We start from the raw sequence: 13,374 nt of genomic DNA, 5'->3' as shown, positions 1-13,374 counted from the left end.
CATGACGACCATAATCATGCAGCCACTCCTTGTGGCCGGGGCCCTTAACAACCGAATGGTGTGTTTATGTCAGAGGTGTCAAACGTACGGCCCGCAAACAGGTTTTATCCGGCCCGCGGGATGAGTTTGCTAAGTATAAAAAATAGCCAACATTTTTGAATGAAAGAAAATGCTGTTTTAAATGTGTCCACTAGATATCACAATAGCAATTATTTGTATCTTTGTAGATGATGCTACATACAGTATGTAAAACAAAATAAACCACATGATGTTAGTGCACCAGTCGAGGAAATTGAGCAAACTACATAAATAACATTCTGTAGTTTGATATTGATATTATTTTTTTTATCTTGATGGATTGAAAATTAACACCAATGAGTTGACTGATGAATATTATCATATAATTTATACATAAAGTAAAAATATCGACAAAGATATAATACTATAAACAGCAATACGTAAGTGTAAAAAAAACAACAACATTATGATGTGTCCATTTTCAGAATGGACACATTTTAAGTTATCATGCCGTGATTTTAACAGTCCGGCCCACTTGAGAGTAGATTTTTCTCCATGTGGCCCCTGATCTAAAATGAGTTTGACACCCCTGGTTGATGCCCAGCACAACATAAACACAGAGGGGAAATGTAAACTAATCAATACATCGACTCACCTGACCCATGGTAAATACACTATGGGCTGCACCTCAAACACACACTAAAGTGGGTCAGACAGCCAATAGCTATTGTCTGTAGAAGGACAGGTACACCTGCCGTGTCTGTGTGCGTGTATTTGTGTGTGTGTGTGTGCGTGTGTGTGCATGTGTGTGACAGAAGGAGTTAGGACACCAGAGCAGACAGCATTAAATGTCATCCTGAGGGTGGGAAGCCCCATGCGGCCACTCCCCACTAGAGATGCGCGGTTTGCGGACACAACCGCGGAGTCCGCGGATTATCCGCGGATCGGGCGGATGAAATTAAAAAAACTAAGATTTTATCCGCTCGCGGGTCGGGTCGGGCGGATTAATTTTTTTTTTTTTTTTTTTTTTTGCGGGTGGCAGTTAAACCAATTCGGAAATATATATACATAGTTAAATGTTGTTACCCACATACGAAAAACGAGCAGGCACCTGCTGCATATGCCACAACAGAAGAAAAAAAAAGAAAAGAGATGGACACTTTTACGGAGCGGAGAAGGGACGCCTCGCCGGGGTCCGGGACCGAGGCCCCTTCCCCCGAGAGGGCCCCACCGGGAGCCGTAGCTGAGGCGATCCGCGAGAAGGGCCCGACGCACGTCCAGGGTCACTACCGCGCCCACCGCACCGACACCCCGCCTCGTCCGCTTTCGCCGCGGCCGGCGTCACGCGCAGCAGGTAAGCAGCTTACCTGCCCACCACCCCCGTGGCCGGGGGCTCGTAACATGGGTCACTCCGCGCGCTCCGCCCGCGCAGTTTACCTGCTTGCCACCCCTGTTGCCGGGGGCGCGTAACAGGGGTCACTCCGCGCGTAGTGCGCTCATGAAAGGGGTGGGGCTCACCCTGGTTGATATAGAGAGCAGGACGGTGGCCATGGAAGTTGGAACCCGCTAAGGAGTGTGTAACAACCCACCTGCCGAATCAACTAGCCCTGAAAATGGATGGCGCTGGAGCGTGGGCCCATATCTGGCCGTCGCCGGCAGCGAGACGCGCTTGGAGGTGCGCTCAGCGCGGCTCCCATATGATTGCGCACTGGTGTGCGTCTGGGTCGTGACAGCGTGGCACGCGAATGTCTGTGCATTGGATCAGTCTCCTTTCTTTAACAGGCAAAAGCTTTATAACCTCACCATACCTGCCAACTTTTAAATCAGAAAAACCTAGTAGCCAGGGTCCAAGGGCCGCAGGCCCCGGTAGGTCCAGGACAAAGTCCTGGTGGAGGGTTCAGGGCTTCGCCCCCCGACGCAAAATGACTATTAGCATTCAGACAGGTTAAAATGTTGCTAAAACCATCACTTTTCTATCAGTCACAGTGACTTTTCAAAACAAAAATATTACAGCAAAAATCATATGGGTTGATTGACATGTTTATTCTGTAAGCTAACTTCAATAGTTTGAAATTATTTTGACAGTTAATGCCAGTTATCCTGTCAACCTTTCACAAGACTTCAATTTGTTAATTGAAAGTATAAATAGTATAAACACTTTTTACAGTATGTCGTGCTGTGAAATACAGCCGACAGGATTGCGCATGCATGGTGCAGGAGAACAAAGGACTTCTTTCATTTAAGGTTTGTGATAAACCATCAAACTCATTCGTTAAAAGGACTCTATAGTAATATAAAGCAAATTTTTCTGGACATTATCATGCAAGAAAAGTTTATTTTTGGGATTGCGATCACCGCGTAATGATTTTTAAAGGTTGCATTACATTATTAACTGTCCCATGTGATCAGCCAGTGCGATTGGAAGTCCATGCTCAATTATTGCCTCCGTAAATAAAACTTCGGCATTTATCACATCCAAAGAATCTGTTTGGGCGACGAAAAACGTTGAAAGTTTTCCACTTGTATCGCTAGCAACGGCATTAGACTTGTGTTTTTTTGTCCCAACGTGGTCTTTTACATCGCTAATTCCTCCGTGTCCGATCGAAAAATCTTGTCTGCACAAGGTGCAATTCGCGTAGTTTTCACCCTTTTTTTAAATTTTTTTATTAATATTAGATATATAACAACGGGCGGATGGTGGGCGGGTGCAGTTCTGCTCAAACGTTACATCGGGTGGATGGCGGATGGTTGACGACTTTCTGACGCGGTTGCGGATGAAATAATTGCCTATCCGCGCATCTCTACTCCCCACTATAAGCAGCAGAGTGTCCCTTAGTAGCTCTGCTGTCCAATTACAATTCACCTCTTAATTGCAGACACAGATGAGGTAGCGGTGGTCTAGACAATTCATAGGACGCTTAGAAACAAGCCGAGAACTGTGATAGGGTCTCTGACAGCTTTGTTTAGTAAAAAACGATGGAGAAAGTCTCCAATTTCTTATAACAGTGTCCCAATATTTTTGTGTATTACGTTCAACATACACAAAGAACAAAAAACAAGCTCTTCTATTAAATGTCCCCTGAAACATAACAAAATACACTGATTTTAATGCGAACCTATTCCATCCCTTTTGTACTGCAAGTACCAATTGTAATCATGGATGATCTTGCTCGCAGGCGCCAACATAAAGGTGAGGAAATGTGCATTAATTAGTGTCAAAATAACTAATGGGAAAAGTAATGAGCTATTATTGTATTAACTCAACAGCCCGATAACAATGATTTGATTTATGGCGTTCTGGCGTTCAAGCGTCACGTCTACGTACCACAAACGCACAGATGCTCCTCTGCGGCGAGTCCCACTCAAAGCAGCTGTTGATGTAGTAGCCGGCGTTGATGAGGAACATGATGCAGCGCCTCACTCTGTTGAAGTTGCGCAGCAGCAGCTGCGACGCAGACGGAGGGAATAGTGTTAAAAAGGTGAATAGGAGTTTGCAGTGCAGATACAAAAAGCCTCCGAAGAAATAAAAACATTAAAACGAGAGGATAGCGTCAAAGATCGAAGAGGACTTAAAAGAGCGCAGAGACGATGCAACGAGCTGCCACTTCAGCGACGCCATTTCTACATACAGCTACAAACAAAAAAACAGAAAATTAGCAATACATGATACATAAAAATACACACCTTTTAATTCAGGGGAACAAGCAGAGGACACTGGACAAACTGCTCGCCATCATGGACAATCCTGCCCACCCACTCCACCAGACAATTGAGCTCATACTCCAACAGGTTCCTTCAGCTTGGTTCCCACAGTGTTCCAATCAAGAACTCTTTCATTCCACACTCCATCCAGCTGTATAATCACTTATCATACAGAAATAGATGATATCTGTCTATTACCTGACACCTTCTATGTTAGCTACCTCTCTTTGTTTATAATGTCTATTTTCTGCTCAATTTACTCTCTATTTTATGCTGCCCTTTTTTTTGCTGCAGCTGTTACACATACTGTAATATTGTACATGGTAATTGGGATTTGTTATATATTATATAAAAATATAATATAATAATATAATATATCAGTATATATTATATACTGTATATATATAATATGTAAATATTACATATATGTTATCAGTGTTGGCGCTAGGAATTTTCAAAATGGGGTCCCAAGGACCCCATCAAGTCATAAAAATGGGGTCCCACAGTAAATTTTCGGGGTCCCACTTTTTTGTAACCGTTTTGAAAACAAATGATAAATGTATGTATTATCCTGTTATATCTCGCATTCTATATTGTGTTTTGGAAAAAGGTTGTCATAAACGTTACTTAATTCATTAGTGAAGTGAAGTGAAGTGAATTACATTTATATAGCGCTTTTTCTCAAGTGACTCAAAGCGCTTTACATTGTGAAACCCAATATCTAAGTTACATTTAAACCAGTGTGGGTGGCACTGGGAGCAGGTGGGTAAAGTGTCTTGCTCAAGGACACAACGGCAGTGACTAGGATGGCGGAAGCGGGGATCGAACCTGCAACCCTCAAGTTGCTGGCACGGCCGCTCTACCAACCGAGCTATACCGCCCCTAAACAAATAACACAAAAGAAAACACGTTTTTATGCACATGTAAATGTATTCAGTTATAAATCTTCATTCACTTTCTTCTTTCCTTCTTGGATCTAAACTTTACCGCTGCTGGTATTTTAACACTGGTTATATTTTATATTGCTACTATGGTACATTTTTAGTCTACTTTATACCTGCACTATCCTTTCCATCCTTGCCCTTTCCATCCTTTGTAACTGAGTGAGCTACTGTGTGGAACAATTTCCCTTGTGGATCAATAAAGTTTGTCTAAGTCTAAGTCTAAGCATGGCGTCTTGTAGAGACCCCAGCACTAAATTGGGGCCCGAAGCAGAATTGTATTTTGAGACCCCACATTACACGTTTTTTCATCCATGTGAAATTATTTTTATAATTTTCTCAATCAAACTTAATGGGAAATATTGTTTTTATTTCGTGAAAATTTTAATATAATAAAAACAAAGTTGCATACTACCACTATTGAAGAGAATGTCAGAAGTGGTGCATAAATATAAATAACTTGGTGTTGTCATTGATTACTCTCACTTTTAAACCTTTTACAGATCAACTGGTAAAGAACTAAAACTTAAATTGGGTTTTTTCTTCCGTAATAAGAGATGTTTTTCTTTTGGTGTAAAAAAGCACCTTGTCTCTGCCACATTTTTGTCTGTGCTAGATTATGGTGATCTTTTGGATATGAATGCTCTTGGTTCCTGTCTTCAGATGGTGGACTGTGTTTACCATGCTTCTTTCAGGTCCACCACAAGCTGTAGACACCACTGGTGGGATGGCCTTCTTTTGCCACTAGGAGACAGTGTCATTGGTACACTTTTATTGACAAGGCTCTTCTGGGACTATTGCCTGATTACATGTGTGCATTGATTTCACAGAGAAGTACGAACTCGTATGCTCTGTGTCCATTTTGCTCCTACTGAGGTTTTTGATCTCAATGGGATTTTTCCTGTTTAAATAAAGGTTAAACACATTTTTAAAAATGTGATTTGTTACCAGTACAGACAAACTTCAATTAAGGAACCCCTCTATTTTCAAACTTTTAAATCGAGCCAAAGGTGCCTCAGTGTGCGAACCACGTCGCTGTATTCATTCATTGTGTTTACCGCCTGCAGGCAAAAATCAGGGCGCAGCATTTTAATGTGGAGGCGGAGCATTCCACATGACTTGCTGCACATTGTGGTACATTACTCGCCAGTCACTACTGCTACTTCAGCCCGTGTGCTTGTTTTTGCTGTGTTTTTTCCACTTTTGACAAGTTCTGTCCATGTTGGTAAGCTTTAAGTAAATTATTTTTTTGTTTTGTTTTTTGTTTGAAATTGGTTTTTAATCTTCATTATTTACCTAAAGTTATTACAGTATGTCTCTAAATACATATATACTGTATATATATATTTTTTTAAATGAATTTTGGCCAAAGGGGGGCGCATTTCAATTTCTTACACACACTTGTTATTTCATATGTTAACGAGAGGGGGAAGACATTAAAAATGGACACACAGTCAATTTGAAACATCCCTCCTTTTTGGGACTACTCTACACAAGGGGAGCAAATGAGATCTCTATTTTTTGTTTTTGTAATGTGCTTTTGGCTGATGACAAACGAGTCACAGACCACAGATGGCCCCTGTGCCGCACTTTGGGCAACCCAGCTGTGAAAGCTAACTGTTAATGGCCACTATAGTCTTAGTACCGTAGTGTATTTGTTCATCCTATGGTCACATACGGGACGCGGGTTGTTTTACGTCGGCACCAGAAGTCGTAAAATCAGCTGTTCACCTGGCGGGTTTTTTCTGGGATGAATAGGGCAGTCCTTCTTTATCTGCCGTCTTGTTTTATCATATATTGCTGCCTTTGCAACTGTCAATGTTTACTTTTGTATGCACATTAAATCAACAAAAAATCCTGCCTTTGAGCAATGTTCACGGACTCTAGTATTTGGCTCTCTATTAAAGGCCTACTGAAACCCACTACTACCGACCACGCAGTCTGATAGTTTATATATCAATGATGAAATCTTAACATTGCAACACATGCCAATACGGCTGGGTTAGTTTACTAAAGTGCAATTTGAAATTTCGTGCGACATATCCTGCTGAAAACGTCTCGGTATGATGACGTCAGCGCGTGACGTCGCGGATTGTAGAGGACATTTTGAGACAGCATGGTGGCCAGCTATTAAGTCCTCTGTTTTCATCACAAAATTCCACAGTATTCTGGACATCTGTGTTGGTGAATCTTTTGCAATTTGTTCAATGAACAATGGAGACAGCAAAGAAGAAAGCTGTAGGAGGGAAGCGGTGTATTGCAGCCGACTTCAGCAACACAAACACGGCTGGTGTTTCATTGTTTACATTCCCGAAAGATGACAGTCAATCTTTACCATTGGCCTGTGGAGAACTGGGACAACAGAGACTCTTACCAGGAGGACTTTGAGTTGGATACGCAGATGCGGTACCGTGAGTACGCTTCCAAACATTTGATCGCTTGCCGCTATGTGCATGTCACGTACGGAACTTTGGGGACTTTGGGGAAATATATGTGCTGTATGAACTTTGGGGAGGTGAACGGTACTTTGGGCTGTGGGATTGAGTGTGTTGTGCAGGTGTTTGAGTTGTATTGGCGGGTTATATGGACGGGAGGGGGGAGGTGTTCGTTATGCGGTATTAATTTGTGGCATATTAAATATAAGCCTGGTTGTGTTGTGGCTAATAGAGTATATATATGTCTAGTGTTTATTTACTACATTCCCAGCTGAATATCAGGTCCCACCGGCCTCTCACAGCATCTTCCCTATCTGAATCGCTCCCACTGCCCTCTAGTCCTTCACTCTCACTTTCCTCATCCACAAATCTTTCATCCTCGCTCAAATGAATGGGGAAATCGTCGCTTTCTCGGTCCGAATCGCTCTCGCTGCTGGTGGCCATGATTGTAAACAATGTGCGGATGTGAGGAGCTCCACAACCTGTGACGTCACGCTACTCGTCTGCTACTTCCGGTACAGGCAAGGCTTTTTTATCAGTGACCAAAAGTTGCGAACTTTATCGTCGATGTTCTCTACTAAATCCTTTCAGCAAAAATATGGCAATATCGCGAAATGATCAAGTATGACACATAGAATGGACCTGCTATCCCCGTTTAAATAAGAAAATCGCATTTCAGTAGGCCTTTAAATGCAATGGTTTTCCGTATTGGGACCATGATTTCGGTCCTAACTTGTTCACCGGTCCTCATATGGAAGGTACTTTTCCTTGTTGATGTCTCAAGAAGGGTACAAATACAATAACACACACACACACACACACACACACACACACACACACACACACACACACACACACACACACACACACACACACACCTCTCCCTCTGTCTGCTGCTTTCTTTTTAGCTCCTTGCCGATGTTAATGTAGGTGGGCTTTACTTTTTTAAATGTTTATTATTGTGGGAATATGGTTGTTAAACTTAAGGATTTTCGATCGTTTGTGAGGGCACCATAGTGTGTTTTTTTTGTTAAGTTTTTTTGTTATGTTTGTTTGATATGCAGTGCTGTATATCACTTTATATTGTGTTCAAAGTGTACAAACCTTCACTAAAATATGGACTTTTGTTGAGGCTGGAACCCATTATTCATATTTACATTGTTTCTTGTGGAGAAATTTGCATCGCTATAGGAACATTCCTATTTACAAACCCTGTTCAAGAACCAAGTTCATGAATCGAGGTTTCACTCTATGTTTATTGTCTATTTACCAGCTCTGCACTAACATTGCGCACAATGGAGGGCAATGAGAATATTTGCTTAATTTTTTACATTATAGTCTTATCAGTGACAGAGCAGGAAGGGACTAGGAATACATTTGTGCGTAACTGTGAAAGTTTGCATGTACATGCAAAAACGTTTGCAAACAATTTCAGTCTTGATAAATCACATTGCAAGCACTAAATGATTGCATTTGCATTTTCTCCTGCCAGTATTGTAGGTCTCAGACTCAGCATATATTCTGCATATATTTGAAGACGGACACTAAATGGATTATGCCCGCTAGTTTGCTCATTTAATAAACGCAATCATCACCACACGAGCTTATAGATCAGCTTTGCGTGCGCTGTAAAGTTTGCACGTGTTTTAGTACACGCAAACCTTTAGTAGATCAAGCCCAATATGTTGCCTGTTGTCACTATATGTACAGTTATAGCAGCATATACGAGTTATGGATGTAATTTAAATATGTGGCCAAAGATGAGAGAAAAATGTCCCCTGGGTTGCAGCAGCCGAACACGCCAATCATCCAATCAGGTCAACACCGGGAGAAAATGCTCCCAAAGGAAAAAGTCTCTAAAGACATTCTAGGTCATTACTTTTTTTCTCCTTTGAAAAACATTACTGTATGTTGGAATGTATTTGGATAACGTGGATATGAAATGATCCAAGTAACAGTACAGCAGATGAAGGTTCATTTGACACAGCTCTTAGATTAAAAACAGAGGGCCATTTTGTAACATTTTGGGCATTAAAACTGCTAAATCCAACAATGTAAGCTACTTGATAAAAACATCAATATATCAGGTTTGTGTTATCGGTGACAAAGAAAATTGGTGTAATTTCAAATATATAATTCATTTTATATTTAGAATTCCCCCCCAAAATTTCCACAGACCAGATGGCCCCCTAACCGCACTTTGGAACCTCCCGCTTTAAAGTGTACCTAATGAAGTGTCATAAGGAGGTTTCTGCTGTCCCCAGTAATGCATCTTTTATATGTACATTTAAAAAAGCAAACACTACCGTATTTTCCAAATCATAGGATGCACTGCTGATGAATGCTCTATTTTTTATCTTTTTTCATATATTAGGCGCAACGGATTATAGGGCACATTAAAGGAGTCATATTATTTTATTTTTTTTCTGAAAGAAAAACACTTCCTTGTGGTCTACATAACATATAATGTTGGTTCTTTGGTCAAAATGTTGCATCGATTATGTTTTACAGATCATCTTCAAGGCGCTTTCTGACAGTCGCTTCCGGATGCGCCGTTTTGTGGGCTGTCTTGTTTACGTGGCTCACCTTCGGCAGTGTCTTCTCCCCGTCATCTTTGTTGTAGCGGTGTGGTGTGCAAGGACGGGTGTGGAAGAAGTGTCAAAAGATGGAGCTAACTGTTTTAAAGACATTCAGACTTTACCTAAATCAATAACGGAGCAGCATCTCCTCATCCGGAAACAACAACACCAGAAATGCGTCACGTGAAAAACCGTCCGACTCTCTAATAACTAAAGTTCCTTGGGTGAATAATGTAAACTCACTACACCGGTATGTTTTAGCGCTTTCATGGCGAGTTTACTGATAAATATAAGTAAGAACTTTATATTAGAAATGGCAACAGCGGAGGATGAATGTCCCATAACAAGAAGATAGAGAAAAATAAGAAGTTTATTGACTACAAAGGCAGAAGTGCGCAATTTTTCAGGATTTATGCAGATCCCAAATACAGATCAGCAGGTACCAGAAGGTAAGAAAAGTTGCTTTTGCATAATATTGCCAAACAAAACGCCAGATAATATGTCTTACCTTATACACACACCATAATAATACTCGTATGTTGAAGGCCAGTACAATCCTTCAAGCGGTGTAGCTTCATAGCTTACCAAAGTCGTACTAAAACATTTTGATAGATTTTTGTGTAATGTGTACCTGCGTGTGTAATGTTCTATATTTTCAATGGAACATATGAAATGTTGGTGTGTTTACTTGAGACATATTGTAAGTAATGTAAATAATTCAATTTATATACTGTGATGATTATCTTGTGTGATGACTGTATTATGAAAATAGTATATATCTGTGTCATGAATCAATTTAAGTGGACCCCGACTTAAACAAGTTGAAAAACTTATTCGGGTGTTACCATTTAGTGGTCAATTGTACGGAATATGTACAATATGTGCAATCTACTAATAAAAGTTTCAATCAATCAAAAAAAGCCATCATAGTGCAGTCTACACGTATCTCTTATGTGTGATTGCCATCTACTGGTCACACTTATCATTACACCATGTACCAAATAAAATCGCTTTGAGGTCGGTAAGCAAAACCAGCATTATTCCGTACATTAGGCACACCGGGTTCAAAGGCGCACTGTCGAGTTTTGAGGAAAAAAAAGGATTTTAAGTGTGCCTTATAGTCCGGAAAATATGGTAGACTTCATCTCAGTGTATCTACAAAGCAACTAAACTGTAAATCACAGCCCATCTAGGATTGAACACAACACAAAATAAAGCATTAATAAAAACTATTTTATGTATCAACTGCCTCATGGCAATATTTTTCACAGAACTGTGTCAATGTGCATCGTCTCATGCAGCATTTTAATTGATTATTTTACTCCTGCTTGTTTTACACTGGGTCGAGGAGGAGGAGTCACAGCCCCGCTTTACTGTGTACCTCTTGCCTGCCCCGTATAAACTATTTGCTTGCCTCACAGAATTGCTATTGCGACATCCAGTGGACACATTTAGAACAGCAGTTTCTTTCATTTAAAAATGCAGCTCAATTTTACATTTAGCAACCTCATCTCGCGGGCTGCATTGAACCTGTTTGCATGTTTGACACACCTGGTTTACATCGTCATGTCACAAATATATTTCCTCGCTGGTTACTAATAAATACTCTACAACTGGTTGGGAATTAACAGTGTTGGGATTATAATCATCCAAATATGAGACAGTTGTCAAAGTTGTGGCTCGGAGAGCGAACGCAGGCGACAACCAGTAATCAAGACGATGCTAACTAGCGAACTTGTTTCGGCGCCATGTTGTCTCCCTGTCCTGCGACTGCGTACGGCGTTCAGGCAAGAGGAACAGCGAGTACCTGCGGCTGAGGTGAGCGTTCAACAAAGTTTGTTTAGACCGGGGGTGTCAAACTCATTTTAGATCGGGGGCCGCATGGAGAAAAATCTACTCCCAAGTGCGCCGGACTGGTAAAATCACGGCACGATAACTAAAATAAAGACAACTTCAGATTGTTTTCTTTGTTTAAAAATAGAACAAGCACATTCTGAAATTGTACAAATCGGTTAATAGTATTCAATCTTTATTTGTAGTTATTTATATTTTCTGAATAAATTATGTGATAATGTTCATCAGTCAACTCATTGGTGTTAATTTTCAATCTATCAAGATAAAAAAATTATATCAAAATCAAATTGCAGGATGTTATTTATGTAGTTTGATCATTTTCCTCGACTGATGTACTAACATCATGTGGTTTATTTTGTACATATGTAGCATCATCTACAAAGAATTGCTATTGCGACATCTAGTGGACACATTTAGAACAGCAGTTTATTTCATTAAAACATTTCAGGTTAATTTTTATACTTAGCAAACTCATCCCGCGGGCCGGATAAAACCTGTTTGCGGGCCTGATCCGGCCCTCGGGTCATACCGAAGTACATGTCAAACTACTTCCTTAACGTAAATGACCGCCATAACCACAACACCAGGGGGAGCTCCACTAACCACGTTAAACCCAGATTCCGATCTAACAAAGGGCTTAACTCATTCTCTTTCTATGCCACATCAATGTGGAATGCACTCCCAACAGGTGTAAAAGAAAGGGCATCTCTATCCTCCTTCAAAACCGCACTAAAAGAACACCTCCAGGCAACTTCAACCCTAAACTAACACCCTCCCTTCCTCATCATACCTCTTCGGATTGTAAATAATCAAATGTAAACAATCAAATGTTGTCACTTTTTCTTATAATTTCTGATCTCTCTCTCTGTGTCCAATACTTGCTGTACATATGTACCAAGTCAGACCTACACTGTTTCAATGTCAATTTCTCTGATGATGCAATTGTTGATGACTGAAGTGTTGATACCAACCAAACTTAAACCCCCCCCTCCATATCCCACACCCCGGATTGTAAATAATGTAAATAATTACATTTATATACTGTGATGATTATCTTGTGTGATGACTGTATTATTAAAATAGTATATATCTGTATCATGAATCAATGGACCCCGACTTAAACAAGTTGAAAAACTTATTCGGGTGTTACCATTTAGTGGTCAATTGTACGGAATATGTACTTCACTGTGCAATCTACTAAAAAAAGTTTCAATCAATCAAAAAAAACCTTTGAGACCCCTGGTTTGGATCCTATTTTATTGCTAATGTAGTGAGTTTACATAATTTATCCATGGAACATTTGTTGAGTTACTGCTTGATTGCTGATAAGAAAAAGTTAGCTCCGTCTTTTGAACATTCCTTCCTTACACGCTACAATATTGCATAAAAAAACCCCCCCGCCAGAAAGTGATATTTTGACACGGATATTTGAAAAACAATGTTTAAAAACCCGTTCCCGGCGGATATCTCAAAAACACCCTGAAAAGTAGTCAGGACTTTTAAGTCTTTGGCAAGTTAGACGTTCTATCTTCTCATCAGCCAGCCACAGTGACATCATCATTGCGAGACGCCGACACGGGTCACGGCTACAAGTCAGAGGTGAGATGGAGATTCCGGCACTTGGGGAGGGGGAGAAGAGCGGGCCAGCCCCACATGAAAGGGCTGCAACAAGGGTGGTATGGGAGATGTTTGCGTGTGGCAGCGCATGGACAAGCACGTCTCCTAAGCCCAAACGGCCGCTCACATGACATGTGCGATGTGGGCCGGCCCCGACTATTCAGCCCTTTGTGCTGCTGCCACACTGAGCGGCGTGACAATGAAGTGCAGAGCAGCAGCGGCAAAAAG

General features: G+C 40.9%; 1 protein-coding gene across 7 annotated transcripts in view; it reads right to left on the bottom strand.

Moving 5' to 3' along the window:
• The window catches only part of mctp1a (multiple C2 domains, transmembrane 1a), a 502,786-nt gene that overhangs the window by 178,716 nt on the left and 310,696 nt on the right, over positions 1-13,374 (bottom strand). For all 7 annotated transcript variants that reach the window (XR_009817879.1, XR_009817880.1, XM_061986604.1 and 4 more), the window contains one exon: positions 3,344-3,463. Coding sequence is in view for 5 of the 7 variants with exons in the window: in XM_061986604.1 (XP_061842588.1) it covers positions 3,344-3,463 (120 nt within the window). In the remaining 2 variants the exon portion in view is untranslated. The remainder of the gene's footprint in view (positions 1-3,343; positions 3,464-13,374) is intronic.

This window comes from Nerophis lumbriciformis, linkage group LG12 (genome assembly GCF_033978685.3).
Source record: "Nerophis lumbriciformis linkage group LG12, RoL_Nlum_v2.1, whole genome shotgun sequence".
Lineage (NCBI taxonomy): Eukaryota > Metazoa > Chordata > Actinopteri > Syngnathiformes > Syngnathidae > Nerophis > Nerophis lumbriciformis.
This window is presented reverse-complemented; position numbering and strand designations above follow the sequence as displayed.